The sequence below is a fragment of the Camelina sativa genome, chromosome 11, assembly GCF_000633955.1.
Source record: "Camelina sativa cultivar DH55 chromosome 11, Cs, whole genome shotgun sequence".
Lineage (NCBI taxonomy): Eukaryota > Viridiplantae > Streptophyta > Magnoliopsida > Brassicales > Brassicaceae > Camelina > Camelina sativa.
The window spans coordinates 41,866,939-41,890,128 of record NC_025695.1 but is presented as its reverse complement, the minus strand read 5'-3'; the positions used below and the strand labels follow the sequence as shown (position 1 = coordinate 41,890,128).

General features: G+C 33.0%; 3 protein-coding genes across 3 annotated transcripts; 1 reads left to right on the top strand and 2 right to left on the bottom strand.

Annotated features, from left to right (window-relative positions):
* LOC104725936 lies at positions 11,690-12,464 on the top strand. The gene is made up of 3 exons (XM_010444688.1): positions 11,690-11,966; positions 12,068-12,154; positions 12,262-12,464. The coding sequence occupies exons 1-3, from the start codon at positions 11,751-11,753 to the stop codon at positions 12,364-12,366; spliced, it is 408 nt and encodes a 135-aa protein (XP_010442990.1). The 5' UTR covers positions 11,690-11,750; the 3' UTR covers positions 12,367-12,464.
* LOC109127535 lies at positions 16,842-17,465 on the bottom strand. Its single transcript, XM_019232455.1, has one exon. The coding sequence runs from the start codon at positions 17,325-17,327 to the stop codon at positions 17,139-17,141; it is 189 nt and encodes a 62-aa protein (XP_019088000.1). The 5' UTR covers positions 17,328-17,465; the 3' UTR covers positions 16,842-17,138.
* On the bottom strand, positions 20,749-23,097 carry LOC104725935 (IAA-amino acid hydrolase ILR1-like 3). Its single transcript, XM_010444687.1, has 5 exons — positions 22,619-23,097; positions 22,383-22,508; positions 21,818-22,138; positions 21,567-21,698; positions 20,749-21,348 (listed from the first exon to the last, which is right to left on the bottom strand). Exons 1-5 carry the CDS (start codon positions 22,946-22,948, stop codon positions 20,959-20,961), a joined length of 1,299 nt encoding a protein of 432 aa, XP_010442989.1. The 5' UTR covers positions 22,949-23,097; the 3' UTR covers positions 20,749-20,958.

Below are 23,190 nucleotides of genomic sequence, written 5' to 3'. Positions count from 1 at the left end.
TTTTTCTTGTAGAGATGTTTATAAAATCTCTTGTTATATGTTTGATTTGTTTTTAAGAGTTTAAATGAACAATTTTTGCATTTAAAGTTTCTTGTTTTTCTATTAATACAAGTTTGCTATTAATAATTGAGGTAACCAATCATCAACCACTATCATTTATGTAAAAAAAATAGGTGGAGTTCCGTGCATTGCACAGATTTGTTTATATATATATATATATATTTTTTTTTTTGGGATTTGTTAAAAATTATATTTTGTTAAAAGTAATTGGGGTTTGTTAATGGATTTAGTGTGTTTTTTTTAATGTCTATTTTGAGTTTGTTTTATTTGTATTCATTAACTATATAGTTTATTTTGATTGATTAGCTTATCATTTTCTAAATTATGAATAATTACATTTGTGTTATTTCTAGGTCTTGGATATTTTGATTGGTTGTTGTTTCATCTTATGTTGCTTATCTATTTCATAAATCAGGTGAGAAGGTAAATCACTTAAGGGGGAACAACTGAAACATATAATATTAATAATATGTAACCTATCAATACTTTTGAGAGTTAATTAACAAAAATGCAATGAACAGTAACTTTTTTTAGTCAAACTGCCACTTTATCCTTTTCTTTTCCACAATAACACAACCTTCCCTTAAAAAGACATAAATGCCTTTCGATGAACACTATGTTGTTGATAGACAAGATACAGATATGGACAAGATGCGGATGATATACAAAATGAGGATGATGGAGAAGATGTGGATGATGGACAAGATGCTGATGATGAACAAGATGCAGATGATAGACAATATGCGGATGATAGACAAGATGTGAATGATGAATTCAAGATGTGGATGATAGACAAGATGCGGATGATGGACTACATGATATGGAAAAGGATGCCAGTGAGAAACCCAATCCTCCACATCATCTTTTGGTCCACCCTCATCCACATCATCCTCTTTTGGTTCATCATCCTCGATATCTTCTTTTGGTCCACCATCTCGACAACTTTACCTTTTTGTCTAATTATTTTTCATAGACAACTTATATTTAATAATATGATTAACTAATTTGAACTCGTGGACAAATTCTCGTAGACAAGTTATAAAAATGAAATTTGTGGACTTAAGTCTATGACTTCCTTAATAACTTGTCCATCAGATCTTGTCCACAAAAATCACTCTCTTTCATACAAGGGAATTTTCGTCTTTTAATCACATGTGAACAGTAAAAATGTGGCAATTTTAGAAAGATGAAGTAAATATAGCATTTCCCAAAAAAAAAATAAAAAATGTAGCATATTTGGCAAAAATCCCTATTTTTGAAGCTGAAAATAGTAGAGTTTGTTGGTTGTAGTTGACCCTTTTTGTTTTTTTTCCTGCACAATTATGTTTCGTCTCTCTTCTCTTGCTATATTACCAGCCATGGAAGCTAATATAATGTATAGGAACCATAGAAGATGTTTTAAGGTATATATAAAGAATCTTATTAAAAAAATCTAAATAAATTCAAACAGGTGTCTAGAGTTAGATCATAATACTCCGTACCATCATTGGGTGAGTCCGTAGGAGAGTTTGATGTTTTTGGTTCTTTTTTCTCGGCTGCTAGAATGTAGTTCCGTTTATCTCTTGCTGTCTTGAGAATCATATTATCTGCAAATGTTGAACTTGTAAGAAACTTGTAATAGTCAGAGTTTTATGAGAAAAAGTAATACTTGAAGTAAATATGATGTAAGAAATATGAATGCTCTACATAACTGGACGTTTGAAAGTTAAAAGTTTGGGATTCAAGTGAATATGGAATTCAATTAAGTGATACTAACTATGTTTTTGTTCAAAATAACTATTGTTGCATACCACATAAAATCATATATTAATTAAACCAAACCTAAAAAACAAAATAGCAAATATTATAGAGAAAAACTTATGATAAAAGAGGCTGAGACGTTGGCTCCAACTATTAATCTTCAATGAGAGATGATGTTCATAATATAGGAATGATATATATGCAGTACTAATATCCCAAAAAAAAAATTCAATAATGAAGACACTTCTTATAAACATAATAGCATATGCTTATTTTTTTTTTTTAGAAAAAAATACGGATGAGAGAAAAGGCGACGAAAAGAGCGATTTTCAGGCAGTTATTTTTCCTCCTCTTTCACGATCTCTGGGCGACGGTTTGTCACGTATTTTCCGGGGTTTTGGCCAGTATCTACTCCACCACTCCGGCGGTTATTTCCACATTGATCCCCCGAAATCAGTGTGATGCAACTGTAGCGGTTATAAGAGGTTTTCTATATAAACGCAGGCATGTTTGTGTTGTTTCTTCAATTCGTAATCACGAAATCCAATCTACTCTGCTTTATCCCTTTAGCTATTACCAAATACGTTTACAAATGGCCGATAATCTGAGGCGAGCAGTCCAAGATATCAATTTGGGGGCGGAAGAGGAACCAATTGCAATTCCAGCAGAGGTGGTTGCTCGAGCAGTGGAAGAAAATCGTTTCATCCTCATGGGCCGACCAGTGATGCCTCGACGACAGAACCTATGTGCAATCATTTCATCAATGCCACGGGTCTGGGATCAAATTGGACTTGTCCATGGGAGAATCATGGCTGACAACCAATTCCAATTCATCTTTCCTTCTGAAGAATCCATTGAGAATGTGCTTCACCGAGGTCCTTGGGCGTTCAATGACCAAATGCTGATACTCCAACGGTGGACTCCTCTTCAAAACCCACCTTTACTACCATTCATCCTTTTTTGGATCCAAATCCGAGGAATCCCGTTTCAGGTCCTCAACCAGGAAGTCATTGCTATTGTGGGGTGTGCTTTAGGAAATCTCATGGAAATAGATTATGATGTGGAGGCAGCGGCAAGAGTGGAGTTTGTCCGAATTCGTGTCAATTGGAACATTGAGCACCCACTACGGTTCCAACGCAATTTTCAGTTTCAAGCAGGTATCAATACTCTAATCCGTTTTCGTTATGAAAGACTTCGAGGGTTCTGTGAAGTGTGTGGTATGCTCACTCATGATTCAGGAGCATGCCTAATTCAGAATGGGGGTGGAGAAGGTTTGGCTGATTCTGATGATGAAGATGATGTTGAACCCTACGTTATGGGTCCTGAGAATCAAGGTGTGCAGATTAGAGAGATTAATGAAGATGCTGAAGCGGAAGTTGCTGAGGAAATAGGTTTGGCTAATGATCAACCTATAGTGGAGGAAGACAATCAACTTGAAGATATTGATCCGAATCATGATGCTTTGGTTGGAATCGTGGGTTAGGAGGAAGACAATGCGACCAACCACAGTTTCCAAAGAGAAATGGAAATTCAGAGGATCATGCCAAGACCAGAGATCATGGAAGCAAGAATGGATGCACAAGAAACCAGAGTTAAAGACAAAGGTAAGAGAAAGCTTGATGAGTATCTGAAGCAATTTGTAGACGGTACATCTGGTAATGATTCTATCAGTGAGAAGGACGATAGTCACAGCTCTCATATAGAGAACACCAAGTGTAGAGGCGCGGTGGGCCCTAAACCACCACAACCACCATGATTACAGCATGTTGGAACTGTCAGGGTCTGGGCGTAGACCCTACAGGTCGACGCCTTAAGGAGATATCTCGCCAATATCTCTCGAACATGATATGCCGACTAGAAACAAAGCAAGGTGACATCAAGATAAAAGAGGTTACTGATGATTTAGGTTATCTTAGCTTTGTAACAGTTCCACCACAAGGTATGAGTGGTGGAATTGCGATCCTTTGGAAGAACTCTGTTTCAGTTTCGGTTATCTCCTTTTCAGCACATCTTGTAGATACGCATGTTGTTTTTAATGGAATTTCTTTCTACTGTTCGTTCGTGTATGGGTATCCAGAATCAAGTATGAGATATATACTTTGGGAACAGCTAGAAGATCTTGCTGACACAAGAAATGCACCTTGGTTTTTGATGGGTGACTTTAATGAGATTACGAGCAATGATGAGAAATATGGAGGACCTCAGAGACCAGAAAGCTCATTTACAGACTTCAGACACATGATAAATGTATGCGATCTACAAGACATAAGAGCCAAGGGTAATAGATTCTCATGGACTGGAAAAAGACATACGCATAACGTCTGGTGCTGTTTGGATCGAGCTATGGCTAATAGTAAATGGTTAGCTCTATTTCCCTCGGCTCAAGTAGAATTTTTACCATTTGAAGCTTCAGATCATCGAACTTTAGTCGCAAGTATATGTCCTCTGGTGAGTCAACGATCACATATTTTTTAGTATGATAGTCGTATGTTTCAACGTGAGGGGTTTAAGGAAAAGATTGTGGATGCCTGGAAAAAGATGAGAGATCAAACAATCTCTGTGATAAGATACAACACTGCAGACGCCATATGGCACAATGGAAGAGGGAGAACCGGTTAAATGCTTCAGTAAAGATAAGAATCTTGAAAAAAAACTAGATCAAGCTATTACTGCTGGAAAGTCTCCTCAGGAAATTAACACCATCAAATCAGAGTTGAATACTGCTTACGGTGAGGAGGAACACTATTGGAGGATTAAAAGTAGAAACAGTTGGATGAAGTTGGGAGATCGACATACAAAATTCTTCTATGCTACAGCTAAGCAAAGAGTGGCAAGAAACCGGTTAACTGCAATTGAGGATAACAATGGCCTGATTCAAAGTGGTGATGATAATATTGGTGCAGTTGCAGAAGACTACTTTAAGGACCTTTTCCGATCAACAAGAGATGTAAATGTTGATTATATGGATGTCTTCTCAGGGTTTAAGGCTAAAGTTACCATTGAGATGAATAGAGATCTACAAAGAAGGCTAACAGAAGAAGAAATCAAAGATGCAGTTTTTGAGATTGGTCCAAATAAAGCACCTGGGCTGGATGGTATTACAGTTGCATTCTACCAACAGTTTTGGACAGACTTTAAAGATGACATCATTGCAGAGGTCAACTATTTCTTTGAGGAAGGCTCTCTGAGAGGTACCATGAATCATACAAACATTTGTCTAATACCAAAGATAACTAGTCCTAAATCTATGAGTGATTTTAGGCCCATTGCATTATGCAATGTAAGCTACAAAATTATTTCAAAGATTCTGGTCAATAGATTGAAGGTGCATCTAGATTCGATTATATCTGAGACTCAAGCAGCTTTTGTTCCTGGGAGAAACATTATGGATAATGTGATTATAGCTCATGAGATGCTTCATTCTTTGAAAAAAAGAAAATGATGGGCTAATTGCTATATGACTGTGAAGACTGATATCTCAAAAGCATATGATCGCATGGAGTGGCAGTTTATACGAGACACAATGCAACACGTGGGGTTTGGGGCCAACTAGATTAATTGGGTAATGCAATGTGTGGAATCAGTACAACTCTCGGTGTTGATCAATGGTGTTCCTAAAGGACTGATCAATCCTAAACATGGAATCAGACAAGGAGATCCGTTATCCCCATATATATTTATCCTTTGTTCAGAAGTTTTGAGTCATATGTTACAGAAAGCTGAAAAAGAGAACAAGTTGAAAGGAATGAAGATAAGCACTACAGGACCTACGATTAACCATTTGTTAATTGCTGATGATGCATTGTTTTTCTGCCATGCTCACCCAAAATCATGCTCAACAATCATGAAGATTTTGTCAGATTATGAAAGAGTTTCTGGACAAGCAGTCAATCTCAATAAATCGGCAATTACTTTTGGCTCAAGAGTTCATCAGCATGTTAAGACCAGACTTCGCAGAATCCTAAATATTCACAATGATGGCGGTTGCGGTAAGTATTTAGGACTATCGGAGCAGATTGGAGGAAAGAAAAAAAGATGTTTTCAACTATGTGGTGGAGCAGGTTAAAAAGAGAACCAATGGGTGGTCTCATCGATATTTATCATCAGCAGGAAAAGAAATTCTGCTAAAAACAGTAGCCATGGCGATGTCGGTCTATACAATGAATGTGTTCAAATTGCCAAAAGGGGTCTATGAGGAATTAAACAGTGTCTTGGCTAAATATTGGTGGAGCAAAAAGGGAGGACAAAGATCGATTCATTGGTTTTCATGGGAGAGATTAAGCATACCGAAGCAGGAAGGTGGCCTTGGATTTAGAGATTTGGAAAATTTCAATCTGGCTTTACTAGGGAAACAAGTATGGAGAATTCTTCAAGCCCCAACTAGCCTAGTATCGAGATTTTTAAAAGCAAGGTACTTCCCTGATGATCATTTATTCAATGCTGGAAATGGCAATAAGTCGTCTTTTATTTGGAAGTCACTATTGGAAGGTCGTGATCTTCTGAAGAAAGGTATGTGATTCTTAATTGGAAACGGTCAGATTACAAGCATTTTATCAGATCATTGACTTCCAACGAATCCGCCAAGAGCACCACGCTGTAAAGAAGGTATAGAAACAGAGTTGCAGTATGTAAGTGAGTTAATGCTTGATGACCAACCTCTACGTTGGAATATGGAGTTGATAGAAGAATTATTTGTAGAAGAAGATAAAGAACTGATACAACAGCTGAAGTTGAGCCCTACAGAGTGCTCTGATTTGTTAGGTTGCCATTATACTGATTCGGGATTCTACACAGTAAAGTCAGGTTATTGGTTAGCTTATAACATCTCAAATGAACGACAGAGGGTACAGAACATTCCTGGCTCCCAGAACATAAAGAACAATATCTGGAAGATAAACACAGCACCAAAAATCCAGCATTTTCTTTGGTGAATAATCTCAAATTCACTGTCCATTGGACCCATTCTTGTGCACCGGCGGATAACAAGCTCAGCTTTATGTCAAAGATGCCAACAAAGTGATGAAACAACAGAACATCTATTCTTTGAATGTCAGCATGTGCAAGAACTATGGAGACGAAATGGATATCTAAACCAGGTTTTATGCTCCCCTATCACTTCGCTTAAAGCGAAATTTCAAGCAATTTTTGATTGTTATAATGATCAATCTCTTACATTACTTGAGCGACACATGCCTCTGTGGCTTTTATGGAGAATATGGAAAAGCAGAAATCTTCTGATATTTCAGCATAAAACCTTCACATGGTAACAAGACCTGAGTATGGCTGCAGATGAGGCTAGAGAATGGATTGATATCTGGACAGAGTCGCTATTTAATCCGCAGGAAGAAGAAACTAGAAGAAGAAACAACACAACAAGATCACAATGGAAACGCCCACCAGAGAATTATGTTAAGTGCAACTACGACTGCAGTTTCACACAAAATGGTGATAATAGACAATCAGCTTGGATAATCATAGATGAGAGAGGATTCTATCTAACAGCAGGATAGAGCATACAAACATATGTGTCAACGGTTTTAGAGGCAGAACTCCAATGCCTAATTTCAGCAATGCAACAAATGTCGACTGCGGGTTACCAAAATGTGATTTTTGAAGGTGACAACAAAATGGTGGAAAGATTGATTTTCAACATGCAACATTTCAATAGACAAGGAGAAACAATAATTAAGCAGCAAATTGTTTAGCTAAAATGCCTATTTTAAATTCTGCACAATCTGTTATTCATCAATATGTTCCTTCATGTATTGTAACTTTCCTTCATGAGGATCACTCTTTTTCAATATAAATGAAAGGAAGGTGTTAAAAAAAAATAGCATATGCTTCGTATATATCGAAATAAGCTAAAATAATCTTAGTTGAATACTAAAAATTATTTTTACAAAATTATAAGATTTGAAAACTGTCAGAACTGTAGCTAAGATCATATTATAAATCCATTTTTTTTACTCATTATAAATCCATTATTTAATTGAAAAGTAATTGTTGCACTAATCTTGATAACAATTCATTTTTTATTGTCATAACAGTTACATAAACTATATAAGAGTTACAAAAATGCAATAATTAAATATTAATATTTTTTATTATTTATTATTTTTAAAATTAGCATTAAATATTTATTGCAATGCTATAAATACTATGGAGGTGACATAAATGTCAACATAAACATAAATATATAATTGCAATTAATTAAAATTTAGTGCCTTAAAACATGGGTATGATTATAAATATAAGAGTTACAAAATATTTGATAGAATACGTAAGTTAATAAAATATGTGAGAAAATTAATAAAAGGAAGAAATTATTGTGAATAAAGAACTGATTTTTGTTTTAAATTTTTTTAAAAAATTCAAATTTACTAAAAATATAAATATATGACAGGAAATTCAAGCATCAAATTATAATTTTAAATATACATTTCATTTTTTAAAAATGAAATATGATTCAGCTATTTATTTATATATTTATAAAGTCTATATATTAAAATATAAGGTAGCTTTTATAATTTGAATAAAATTGTAAAATAATTTAATAATCATATTTTGTGAATTACTATTGGACAATATGATACAACATCTTCAGATAAAATTCAACATTTTATAATGTATTACTTTGAATCAAATTGTTTTTCTTTAAAAAGAAACCAAAAATAAAGGAGACATGGCATAAACAGATGTCATGTGACAGTCTCTGAAAACAAGTTTTTAGTGGTTCTCTACTTTATTATATTAAGATACTCCTTCTGTTTTTTTAGTTGTCATTCTAGAGTAAAATTTTTGTTTTCCAATACTTGTCGTTTTAGGTTTTCAATGCATATGTTTGGTAAAAATACTAATTTTATCCTAACTCTTTTAATGCTTTGACCAATAAAAATATTAGAAAATGTATTAAAGAATAGGTATAATAGAACATTGATCTATTTTCTTAATTTGTGTGCAAAGTTCTAGAACGACAAATAAAAAAACCGGAATGAATACTGTTTAATTGGATAAAAAGTATATTGTGAAATTATAGAATGTATATTGTAAGAATTTTGGTAATTGGAATAGTTGAAGTTTGAGTTAAAGAAAAAAACTAGCGATCAACTATGCACATAAGTAAACGGATTAGCGTCTAAGCTTTGAAAGCTGCATGTAGCTATAAAAAAATTCACCACTTATTTTCTATTTTTTTCTTCGACTCAGCCATTATTAAATCCGCCCGTTAAGCTACAAAACAAAATATTTTAGTTTTATTTAAACATCATATGTCATACTATGCAATTTAAGTATTAAACAAGTAGCAGTCAAAAATTCATGGTTTCAATTTTCATTGATTTTTGCAACAGGATATTCAAATTCAACAATACTCTTCAAAAATAAGAAAACTAAGAGGGCAAAACTGTATTCAGTGGCAGAGCTAGGAATTACTCTTATAAGGGTCAATATTTTCTATAATAACCAAAACCTATAATTTTTTTTTTGTGGGGGTCAATAAACATATTTGTAACTATTTTATGGGGTCATTATGTATATTTTCATGATTTTTTCTGATTTTTCTTCTAAAAATACATGTTTTTTTTTGTAAATCCATAGGGGTCAATTGACCCCCATGCTAACACACTGCCTCCGCCTCTGACTGTATTTCCAATCTCAAATAAATGCTTAAATCTGTAATCACGGACAAAAAGTCCTTACCAGACAATACTCTTCAAAAAAAAAATTATCTCATAATTAACTCTAAAATCTAAGGTATTGTGTTTTTTGTCTTTTCCTTTTTTTTGGATCAAAAGGTATTGTGTTTTTCTTTAACAATTAGTTTATATCCTTAGATTTTATTTAATTTTTTGGTACACGTGAACATGTGGTCATGTGGGCATAATGCACATAAATTTACAATGATGCAGAGACCAGAATGAAAGACGCAGCAAATACTTAATCTGAAAACTCCAAATCTACGTCCCCTTCCTGGGAGATCCTATTTTTTTTGTTTTTGAACAACCCTGGGAGATCCTATAAACACAAAAAAAAAAGTCCAAATCATAAAATTTATTGAACCATAATATATAGATGAGATACAAGTACAATTTTGATTGACACAATATCAACCACTCAACTAGCCATATTGTAGTGTCTTAAACAATACCATTTTCACTACTTCCTCGTCAGTCCATATTTTGGTGCTACTTCGTGTTTTTTTATCAATTCGGAATATCTCTATTAATTTGGGACCTTCAAATACCAACTTTTGAAAAATTATGCTCAGCTTAAAGAAAAAAAAAAACAACCTTTCAATAAATAAAAAAACTGCAATACAGCTCCTAAAAATAATTCTTGTATATTAATTAACGGAATACAAAACTCGAAACATACGATAAAAAAATTCAATCCCTAATTATGTTCAAAATTTTACAACTTGATAAACTTGTGATGTTTTGCACTAGAAAAACAACAATACAAATTGTATTATTGTGCCATTTTAGTCAATTATAAAATGACGAGTTAAATGTTTCGTTATCAGTGTACAATGTATTATTTTCCAAGTATGATTTTGTTCAGGTTGACTGACACTTTATAGTTTTCGGCCATTGAGTTGGCCCATATTGTTAAAGCATAAAGGCCTTCCTCTCATCTCAATTCTCTTTAATAAGTCAGAGACCACTCTTTTTGTTAGTAAAATATAGAGACCTTACTCTCATTGCAACGATTGGTCTTCCAGTACTCTTTCATTTAGATCTTTGCGAAATTGGTTTGGTTAGAGAGAATGGAGAGGAAGGCGAAAACAACGACACCGTCTTTGGAAGAAGAAGGGAGACCTCTCATCGGAGGCGTTTTATGCGTGAAAAGCATACAAGACATGAAGAGATTCGAGGAAACAGAGGACTGCTTCATCCTCGATTTCAATCCTTTTGATTCGTTCGACGTTAAAAGACTCAACTTTTCTAGTGATAAAGATCTCGCCATCATCCATGAGACAGGAAAGGTTCGAGTTTTTGAAATTAGGGTTTTTGATTAATTAGGGTTTAGTTATACGTTTATAATCTTGAAATTGTTATATATAAAAAAAAACTCTTGAGCAGGTTGCTTGTAGAGATTACCCACATCCAAGGCATCTATGCTTGAATTTTCCATTTGGATCGACTTCTAATGCAACTCATTGTGAGATGGTAAGGAAGAAAAAAAAATAGTGAATTAATTAACTTGTTGCCTAATGTTTTTAAAGTCTCCTATGAAACTGTCTGTTTTGTCGATTAAATATGGAAATTATTTTAACAGTGTAGAGTTCAACAATATTATTATGCAGTGTTACTGTTACGTGTGCGATAAGCCTGCTCCTTGTGCTCAGTGGAAGTCTTCGCATTGCAATGCTTCAGCGGACTCTGTGGAGCGGAAGCTGAAGCTACTGACCATTGAAAGTGGGAACTCTTACTATGACTCCGATTCCGATGACTATGACTCCGATTACTAGCTTTGGAAGACTTATGTCTGAACTAATTATCGAGATTGGTAATGTAATCCGAAATGCATTGTTCGAAATGACAATGCCAAATTGTTGCTTCCTGAAGGGTTCCAGTATAATAGACAGCTTCTTTGAAAAGCAGTAAAGTTTCCTAGTCCCAATTTGCGAAACTTCAATATGCATCAGCCTGTAACATATCATTCTATATAGAGTACGTACGGGGCAAGAAGAACGTGATATATGTTGTTTTACATTGATTCATAACAGTTGGTAAAAAGTAAAAACCATAGTTTAAACCATAGTTTAAACCATAATTTTAATAAGTCAAGTCACTAATCTAATTGGGCCCTAATAACAGTTAGGCCCATATTATAACTGCTCCATCTAAGACTAACCCTGAAAACGTGCTGAAGGAAGAAGGGCGACGTTTTGAGTCCCTTCACTCTTCCGTTTCGACCTCTGCGAGTTGTTGTGACTTGTGAGAGAGGAAATGGAGACAAAGGTGGTGGAAGAAGATGACACACCACTCAGAGGCATTTTCTGTTTGAAAACCAGACAAGACATGAAGAGATTCGAAGAAACAGAGGATTGCTTTATCCTCGAGTTCGATCCTTTTGATTCGTTCGACGTTAAAAGACTTACCTTCACCGATGATGATCGTGACAGTGCTGATAAAGATTTAGCTATCATCCATGAGACTGGCCAGGTTTGAGGGTTTTGTTTTGAAATTAAGGGTTTTTAAAAAAAAATTAGGGTTTGTAAAATTTTTGAAAGTTTGATGAAATATCATAATATGATTTCTAACAGGTGGCTTGTAGAGATTATCCACATCCAAGACATTTATGCTTGAAATTTCCTTTTGAATCAACTCTTAAATCAAGCCGTTGTGATTTGGTAATTTTAAAAACACTTTCTTCTTCTTTGTGGTTTTTTTGTTGTTGTCATTTTTAATTAGTTTTGTGTTTGATGTTTGTGTTTGGATTTGTAATCTTACAATGCAGTGTTACTGTTACATCTGCGATAAGCCTGCTCCTTGTGCAGAGTGGACCGGTTCGCATTGCAATGCTTATGACTCTGCTTTGTGGAATCCGTTTAGGAGAAAGTGAAGTATGGTTACATTTTAAGAATTAGAGTCTAGAGAGCTCTTTCTTATGACTTTATCAGTTAGGTAGCTTCTTTGTCTATGACTAATTAGACTAACAGATCGATGTAATGACATTTCCTCAGTATGAGATGGTTTTAATGCATTAAAGTTGTTTTGCAAATTTCGAAACGAAACCAGCGGCTTCTTGATAAGTATGGGATGATATTGCTTCCTATTTGCAAGTTTGCAACCTTAAAAGCATTTCAAAGTATAATGAAATGGTACAACAACAAGTTGCATAATGTTTGTTTCTTCACCTTTTATATATTCGAAGATGAGTCTTCTCATGTTCTTTGTGGGGCAAATTGCTTTGTTCTTTCAATTTAAGCGTAGAAATGCAATAATGGCTGGGTTTGTTTCACTAGATTTGACTCAATGATGGCTTACTAACTCTGATTGTTACATATCTTCTGCAACTTCAAGTGATTAGAAACAGAGAGACTCATGTACTAATGTAATGGGCCTGTTATTGTGGCATTGTGGGACTTGGTTATTCATATAACATTGACTATTGACCTTTTTAAGTACATTCTACTCCTTATCTAAATAAATGCTGATGTTAACAATTTGAAATATTTTGTATCTGAGAAATCTAGGTGTACATTTTGAAACCAGGAAGTAGGAACACATCCATGAATTGTTCTCCACATAAGCTAGTCGCCCACATGGTTGAGGATTTCAATACGTGCGTGGGCTCGAGTAATCGATTCTCATAAATACTATATATCTATCACTGGTCAGCATGAAGGTGCCAACGCACCGCGACCTTCTACGCATTAAAACCAACTTTAAAAACTATTTTTAGCGATCTTGAATAGTGCCATGTATATGATACTACAATTTACGGTTTGGCTGCGACAATGTAGGAGCTAGAACTTCGAACATTGTATTCCATATTTCCTCTCTAAGTATATATAGTACTAGTACAAATAGCGAGTGTATATAATCTAACATGTCTAGTAGATCTATACGTTCTATCCATTAACTAATAATGCAATTTTTTTTTTCCTTTTTGTTAGTTAGAAAGAATAGATTAAACAAACACAGAATTAGAAATAATTACTTGACCTGTAGTTTACTTGCGGTATGATATATTTGTGAAATTATAAGTTATATATCATTAAAAAATACACAGTGTGGATATAATACTAATGCATAATTACCTGAATAACACCTTGCACTCTTTTTGATAAGTTTATGTTTTCGTTCTATCTTATATGATAGTAATGATATGATATGGTAATAACACGTTTAGTGGAAAACTTGTCTTCAACAAACAACTGTCAGTGGCTGTATCAGTTACAGTTTTTTATGGGTCGTACTAATATTTTAAGGAGTTAGACGTTCAATAAATTTATTTCACAACTCTCATAGTTTTTATGATATCAATAATGATCGTAACTGGTTGCAAACCACCAATAGAGGGATGAGAAACGATGCAATCGAATTCGATTACGCAATAGTAAGATATACTTCTAATTTTTATTGATATATCCTTAAAAAGATTTTTGATTTAAATGGTTTAAAATATATAAGCAGGTAAAGTCGTCTTATGAAGTCTCGCAAGTTGAGATGGGTTGTTGTAAAGATACTGTATTTGTTTTTTTTTCCAGGATGAGCTGTAAAGAAAAAAGCTTAGTGTATTGTTTTTTTTTGTGATTTTTTGATAACGAGTGCTTAATATATTGTTGTAGTTTGTGAAGGAAGGTCATACTTAAAAGTTAAAACAGTAGTTAAATATGTTATGTTAAGTTGTATTAATGAATGCATATTAAGATTTTTGGTGACCCACATGCCGGCCAATACCAGGACGCGTTTAGGCAACGTAACAAATCTTGACGAAACCATTCCTTTCCTACAGTGTTCATATCTCGCCTTGCCGAATCACTATTTTTGTTTCTTGTTCCTGTGTTTTTTTCCTCCGTGATATTTAAAAATTAACTGGAAAATGACTTTGAAAGTTACTTTTCTTTCAAATAAGATAAATTAACCATAAGATCCAAACTTGTGTAGTTCAAATGAAAAGTCTTCGAGTTTTTGCATTGCTTAAAACTTATATTTTATACGAACTACGAAATGTGGAAAGCTTTCATTTTCATATATACTAATTAGTCAACTATTTAATCAGGACAAGAGTTTAAAATCTTAGGACATAAAAATATTCAGTATTTTGTTTTAACTTTAAACTTAAGGGTTTCCAAACCGTGAACAGAAGATATATGTAATTATTTTTGTTCAACAAGATACAGTAAAACCTCTATAAATTAATACTCTATAAATTAATAAACACTATAAATTAATAAATTTTGCTGGTCCCAAGTCGGGCCAGTGTAAAAATTAACAATATTCGATAAGATAATAAGATAATAATTTTTTCGAAATCTCCTTATAAAATATGGTCTCAATAATATCATAAATTAATAATTATGTAAATTTATATATATATATATATATATTGATATAATAGTGTATGTTTCTCCTAAAGCTCAATTCTATAGAACAATTGTAATGTTGTATTTTCAACCTATAATGATATCTCTAAAATATTTTATAACATGTCATACAAATAATTAAATTTAAAGTTTTAATTTTTAGATATGCATCATTTACAATTTGATAATTTGACAGATTATTAAAATAGGAGAATTGATATTATTATTCATAGATTTGAATTTATGTGTCTCATGTGTATAAGTCAATTTGTCTATAATATTTGTAATTTATTGTAAATAGTGCTTTCTAAATATTACAAGTTCAATTCCTAAACCATAAAATTTATAACATCCGAAAGTTTAATCTTATTTTGCTATAGTTGTTCCAATTCATAATTTTTTAAAAAATAAACAATTAAAAATATATCTATAAATTAATAATTATTAATTTACACTATAAAATAATAATTATTAATTTATAGATAAATTAATATCACTATAAATTAATAAAATATCTTAGTCCCAACATTATTAATTTATAGAGGTTTTACTGTATATGTAATTTAAGATCCAAAACTTTCATACAATTTATTTTGTCTCGCTAACGCCATGCACTTTTTCCGTAATTTGCTCCTTTTCATCCATTATATATCTAACCAACTTTGTCTCTCTACCTATCACTTCTCTCTATATATATATAGTCCTCATCCATATATTTATATATAATATTTCGAATTTTCGAATCTATTATAAGTTGTTATATGGTAGCAAGACAAGAAGGCGTTAGTTGTTATAAGTTGTTATCATGTTGACCACAATGTATTTTTTTCTTTCAAACATATCACAAACAACAGATATCAACAATGTTCAGCGAATGATTTGGTACACTTGTGCATGTGTGCATAGTCTTGGTCACTCTTGGATTTACGAATTATCTTGAGTTGTGTATGTTTGTTAAAGAACTAAGATCTTGAGTTATGCTATCAATCTATGATCTTCCCCAAATTAAAATTTTCGCACGGTTTTGGATTTTTCAAATTTGAATTATAACAACAAGTGATGGTTTACAACATCCATTACTTCATATATATATGTGCATTTTTTTTTACTCACATGCACCAATGGTTTAAAATCGTTAGTTTCAACTGGTTTGTTTTGAACGTAAATATTTGCGTGAGATGATGATAGAAAAACAATAGTTTAATAATATATCATGTATATATATATTTGTAAGCATAACTAAAAACCATTGAAAAACATTACACACAAGTGTTTCGCAGTCGAATATATATAAGAATAATTCGACTATCAAACGCCTTGATAGACAAGTGAGAAACAGGCTGCTCACCATTAGCCCTCAAGACAATGGTATGTATGCGGGATGTATGGCTATGTGGCTGGCTTCTCGATGAGATCAAGACTCCTACTACAACAACTCTTTCAATCACTTCTCTCTCAGCTCTAAGTTTTGTATAAATTTTAAGTTCAAACTCTCAAACACTAGTTGCACTTGATGTAAAAAAGTATTTTTTCGAATATGTTTACATTTTATTCAAAATATATATATATATATATATATATATATATATATATATAAGAAGACCATAATTTATAGTTTATAAATTGATACAAATTAAAATGCAGATAAACATCATTTGGTATTTTCTTTTTCGCCTACACATACTCATTCAGTTATCAGTATTAAGTCATACAAACTATAGCATATGTACTGGCAATATAGATTTCTTCTTTTTGCTTATCTCAGTTACAAAAGTGATATAGTTGTGAAAGAATAATAATTTTCCTTGACGATTGAAAAAAAAATTGAAGATGAAGATACATAAAAGATCGCGTTTTGTGAAACAAATTATATTCATTACGCTCTTTTGGATTCATTCATTTGATTCAGTAAACGATATCTCCCACAAATGTGTAAGAAAAAAACAAAAAAAAAAGTCAAATAACTCAACACACCGTTTCTTTGTGATTTGTGAAAGCTATTGAATAAAGACTAAATGCTCACAAGATTTCATTTAACAAAAATAGAGATCAGTACAGTTCAGGATCATAAGCTTTGACGACAATGTTAAAATGCTAAATTACATGGAAACAAAATTATTAGTTCTTTTCAAAACCATAAATTATCTCTATATAAAATTAGATACGGATATACAAAGCTCTATGCGGTCAAGATGACGACGAGACACTCGGTAAAAATCTTAGTCGGTTAGGTCATAAAGAGAGACGAAGCAAATATGAAGTCAAAAACTTAGTAATGAGACCAGAAAAAGAAGTAACAAAATCAGAAGTCGACGAGATGAGAAGAGAAATCAGGAATCGTCGACGTGGAAGAAGGTGTTGGAAGAAGAAAACCACCGATCCTTATGGCGTTTCTATCTCCGGTACGCCGTGGAAGAATCCCGGCAGTGAGTTTAGCTAGAGACGTCGTGTACTCAACTAGTAGCTCAGTTAGAATCACTACTGATATCATTCTTGATTTTTCTCTTTGAAACTTCTAATATTTTTAAAAGAGAAAAAAAAAAAAAAAAGATCTAGACAAATGAAAACTTGATGATGAGTAGTGAGAATGTGAGAGACCTCTTTGTCATTTATATAGACCACCATTTTTTATCTTCTTTGGAGACTACCAATACTATAATCTATACATAATCTATTTTTTCGGGTATTATTAAAAATTTCTTAGATCTCAGTTTTATAATCACCCGCTTCTCACGCTCACTGCACATTGCATGTAAAACAACTCAAGTTGGAATTATTAAAGAAAAAAAAAAGGCCCTATAATTGATAATACATATCATTGGGACTTCAGTTTTTTGGCGAAAAAATATTTTGGTTTTTCTTTACCAAACAGATGTATATATATACAGGAGAAGTTATTTGATTAAAACGTATATAGCAGCTGGATTAATCAGAATTTGTTATTTTGCAATCATATAGAAATAGTACGAATATTGAATAACTTTATACATATTTAGTATTTGTGTAGGAGAAACTTTTGCATATAGTACATGCATACCAATAATTCATTTGGATATAAATGGGAATCCATTACATGTAGTTAGTAGTTACATGTATAATAGTACTATATATATAAGACTATATAAATGGACGAAGAGTTACTTTGTATATGCGAAACTTCTCCAATATGTTTTTGTTGGATTACTAACCAACAGAATAAAGACTCTCAACAATCGATATGATTGAACTTATACTAATCAACAAGAGTATATTGTTTTTTTCTTTTTTAGTTGTATAAAGGATTTTTTATTTTCTAGTTGTATAAAGGATATCAAATATTTTGTGTCGACTCTTGTTGAAGGTATACTTGATTAGTAAGTAGTTAATGGCTTATTTAATGGTGTGTGTATAATTTAACACGGTCACATGTTGCCCCAATCTTACATCATCACATTTTAATGAATATATAGGTGTTTTAATCAGCCGAAATTGAGATGAGTTGTCAATGCATTTTTCTAATAATCCATATTTTTATTCTTTGTTAAAAATGAAATATACACCCTCTGTCCCAAGTATTATCATAGCTAACCAAATTTTATACTAGTTTATTTTGTTTTGCAGAAATTCAAAGAGTGGACGTACAAATTTACTACAAAATTTGGTATGTTGAATAACGAAATTAGATATCTTTATAGGGGGGAGATTATCAAATATCAATTAGATCGATATCGAGCGGTTCATGTAAATTTTGATATGATTGCACCACTTTTTCCACCACCTAATTAGTAATACACTAATCAAGTTTTTAATTTATTTTAATTTTTAACTGGAAAACTAAAAGAAAAGCTAACTTTTAGTTTTAATATTAGAGTCTAATACTTATAAAAAATAATTCTAACTTATATAGTAATTTAGTAGATGCTTTTTTCGTTTATTGTAGACACTGAATCAAAATATCAAATGATGCATAATCATAAGATATATTACGTCTTATTGCCAAAATCGTGATCCATGAAATACAGATCGATATAATGGTTTTATCACAAATGTGAGAATGTTGGGAGACTGTTTTTTTCCTATTCAATGAATAAATATGTTATACGACTTGGTTGATCTTATATGACATATTTAAATGAGATATTTTACGCCATCATAAATTCATATATACTCAATTAAAAAATCCAGTTTGTCAGTATTGACAAAGTGTACGTTCACATTTTGTGAATAATGAATATTGGATGTAAAATATATTTTCTATGTTGGAGCTTTGTATGAACTCGAACATAATCAATGAAATAAATTTCAAAGTCACATTCCATATATTTATTCAAAGTCGAATAATAAGTCATACATCAATTTTCACTCTACAGTTTAACAGAGGGTCCTATAATAATAGGTCATATGAGAGTTACAACAATCATTAAACTAAGAATCAACCAATAGTTTTAAAATAATTTACCTAGTAAGGACATAATTGGCTAATCACCAACACCATGTCACCATCAGATAGTCAATTTAACAAGGACGTATATAAACATTCTTTTACTAAATTTACATCGACATGATTGTATAAAAATATTATAAAAATTCCCTCAAGCTTCTAAGTCAGTGTGTGTAAATGCATAGTGTAATGTTACAGAATTCGTTTTGTCCAAATGTTTCTTAAAACTATTTACATTTTGTCCAAATATGATAGAAAAATATCATATTTTTACTGTTAGAAAAATATCGGGAAACAGCAGTTTATGTAGATTTATTGTGTATTTAAGATATACAAATAATAGTAATCTCACTGACATCAATAAATGAATGTAGAGATTATAAAAGTATACGTGTCTACATGTATTTATACATGTTCTATAGAAAGATACGCTGTAGATTTTCTCAACCCCTCTCCAAAAGAATAATGTGGACTTATTAGGCCTTCTTTTCAAGATTTCATTCATAGATTGATTTAATTGACACATCCAACGAGAGTCACGTGATCCGAGAGATTATCGAACGACGTGATTGATTTAGCTTGATTTGAAAGGAATCGGGACGACTTTAATCAGGTCGTATTCTTCATGGCTTTCCCCAAGTATGATTACTTCGAGGTTATTACGAGTGACGATATATTGGCTTCATATGTTTAAAAGCCAATAGCGTATAAAATATTAATCAACTAGAACCAAAATTAGGCCAATGGTTTAAAGTATACAGAGTTGGATCCATGTAGTGGGCCATGTTATAAAATATTGGTAAAATTAGATTTCGGCCATAGAAAAGATTGAGGTCTAGACTCGAACCTCTCGTAATTAACAGCAAAAAGAAGATATTAATCGTCAGTCAACTAACAACGAACCATACATTATCTATCTACTTGTTTAGGTGGGTTGCACTGAAACAACTTTTATCTTTTTCTCTACCTAATCATCATTTACTATTTTATTAGCCACTCTGTTTAAACACCTAGTTATTTGCCTAATTATGGTTCATGAATATGTTATAAAAGCCAATCATATTCCCCATAAATGCATAAGGTTTACAAGTGCATGTTGTTGAGCTCGATCGTCGTATTATGCTTTAACGAAAAAAAAAACCGACAAGTAGCACGACGAGACAGTATTCTTTACGGCTAAATGACTTGGATTTAGCCATTTTAGGTACAAATGTGTCATCACTTATTGTCTTTTGTTTTAGTTGGAATTTTTTAACTAATCTCTTTATATATCTGCTAAATTGTCTCTTCTTTTTGATGATCACCTTTGGATCTTATGCGAGTGTCATGTGACACATTCATCTTTATCTTATCCAAATTTTAGGAAAAAGGCAATTTACAATTTATAAAAATACAAAACAAAACTTTTTTCTGTTACTTAATAGATTGATAGACTAGGTGCTGCTTATGTCTCTGAATATACAAATTATAATTATGATGAAGGAAAAAAAACTACACAAAACTTTTTTAGGTTTTTTTGGATCACAAAAAAACGGCTACGTTTCCAATGACTCGATCACATGCACCTTACCCATGTGAGAGTGAGACTCATTACTGACAATTTTATTATCACAACTGATTTCTCAAAAGTTACAGTAGCTTTACTTATGAAGGCAACTAACTAAGAGACTTAGAAAGAATCTAAGCCTCTTTAGTACTTTTTTCAATATCCAGACTTAGTTTGATTCTGATGATGCTCTAGTAGATACATCTCAGCTAAGGCAGCAAACACTGCTGATCCAAAAGGAAGAACATTCTCGTCGAGGAAGAAATAAGGGGAATGAACACTACGTACAGAACCGATTTCTTCGTTTCTGATGCCGATTCCTAGATAGTAACCTGGTATTTCTTGTTGATAGAAGGCAAAATCCTCACCCGCCATTATCTTTTCACCCGGTTTCACCTTCTCGGGTCCAATCAATTTTTTCAAAACCTTTTCAGTGTATTCGTGTAGCTTGTGGTCGTTCACTGTTGCTGGATACATAGGATGGCTATCTTCATGCATGTCTATATCTGCTTTGCATCTATAAACTTCAGCTTCTCCTTCAACCACCTGTCAGCAATAATTGCGTTAGCTTACATTTGAACATTCGTGATTCTGTGGATCGTGGAAGAGAGCTTGTGGATATAGCAATGGCTTGTTCCATGAAATTTTTACTAGAACAGAGTAACAAGACACTCAGGAAACAAAATCAATAACTATACTCTTACTACCAGGCAAAAGATGTAATATTCAAAGGTTGTTTTGTAACTGCGCGTATGTATACGTACCTCTTTCAACCTACGTATCAACCAGTTAATGCCATCGGTTGTAAGACTCCTCAGAGTTCCCCCGAATTCTACATACGTTGGAGTCTCATCAAACTCAGAAGCGTCGCTTTTCATAAATGTAATAGACAGCACCTAAAAACCAAAAATATGAACCTTTAGCGTCAGAAGAGTCAGGTTTAGTTTTGCAAATGGTGATATCAATATGCATAAACGACGGTTAGATTTATCGATTGAGAAATTATACAACATACATGGCTTGAGAGAGGATCAACTTCTCTAGAGATGATAAGTTGTAACGCTAAGATGGTAGATGATGCAGCCAGCACCGGATCAACACAAAAAGAATGGGTCTCTGAAGAAGAAGCTGGTACTTTCCGACTCATTCTTACACTGAATATGCTTGTGGCTGCCATAGTAGGACCTGAGATTGTTTCTACTTCTCCCGTAGGTAAGTCAGTATCTATATGCATACCAAATATTGCTTCTGATTCACCCAAAGCACCATCTTTTATCATGTAAAAAGCACCTGCACCACCTTCTTCTGCTGGTTGAAAAAGAAGCCTCACTGTTCCCTTTTGATTAATCAAAGAGCAAAAATTTCATTCACAACAAAAACCTAAAGACTAAACCTTTTCAATAACCAAAGCAAACACAGATACTACAAGCTACAACATTATCCAAATCAAACTAAAAGAATGCAAGAACACTACAGACAATGCAAAAGATTCATCCTTTTTTGCGTTTGCTAAGCTAATCCCACAAATTCACAACACAACTACCTCAACCAAGCTACAGAACAAAGAGGAGAAAGCTCACCTTAAGCTTATGTTTGCGTTTGCTAAGTAATTTAGCAGCACCAAGAAGCATAGTAGTGTGTGAATCATGCCCACAAGCATGCATTTTGCCATCGATTTTGCTCTTATGATCCCACTCAACAAGTTCCTAAACCATCACCAATTCGAATTCACACAACTTTGAGGAAATCAAAAACAGACAATAAGAAAGAGAAAGAGAAAGAGAGAGAGAGAGAGAGAGAGAAATTAAGAGTTTACTTGCATAGGGAGAGCATCCATATCAGCTCGGAGAGCAACAACGGGAGGAGAACCGGACCCGATTTGAGCTACAATACCGGTTTTGGCAACCGGGTAAGAATACGAAACCCCTAATTCGTCAAGCTCCCGACGAATCAAAGCACTGGTCTCGTGTAACTCGAAAAGGAGTTCTGGGTTTTCGTGGATTTGTCTTCTCACAGAGACTAACCAGTCTTTATCACCCAAAGCTTCTGTTAGATATTGACTTGGGTACTCTTGATCTCCATTGACGGAACTAGCGATTACAAGAAGGAGAAGAAGAAGCGGCGTCGGATGTAAAGAACTAACCATTTTCAAAAATTTGGGGTCAACGGAACCCTAAAAAGGAAGCTCCGATCAGAATTTGATCTGAAAGTTAGACACTTGTTGAATAGTGAAGCATCACCAATCGAAAGCTTCGTTTTTGGCGAGAGATGACTCTAAAGCTCGAAACTTGTTCCTTTTTTTTTTAATATACTTTTTAATTAATTTCTGATATTATTTTTTTTTCTTTTTTTTGGCGGCAATATAATATCTATTCACTATTTATTATT

Coding starts and splice junctions, on each gene's coding strand:
- LOC104725936 (XM_010444688.1), top strand. CDS start 11,751: ATGGAGACAAAGGTGGTGGAAGAAGATGACACACCACTCAGAGGCATT. Junction 11,967..12,067: donor TCATCCATGAGACTGGCCAG/GTTTGAGGGTTT, acceptor GATTTCTAACAG/GTGGCTTGTAGAGATTATCC. Junction 12,155..12,261: donor AATCAAGCCGTTGTGATTTG/GTAATTTTAAAA, acceptor CTTACAATGCAG/TGTTACTGTTACATCTGCGA.
- LOC109127535 (XM_019232455.1), bottom strand. CDS start 17,327: ATGATATCAGTAGTGATTCTAACTGAGCTACTAGTTGAGTACACGACG.
- LOC104725935 (XM_010444687.1), bottom strand. CDS start 22,948: ATGGTTAGTTCTTTACATCCGACGCCGCTTCTTCTTCTCCTTCTTGTA. Junction 22,509..22,618: donor TGGATGCTCTCCCTATGCAA/GTAAACTCTTAA, acceptor GTGATGGTTTAG/GAACTTGTTGAGTGGGATCA. Junction 21,699..21,817: donor TTGATCCTCTCTCAAGCCAT/GTATGTTGTATA, acceptor TTTGGTTTTTAG/GTGCTGTCTATTACATTTAT.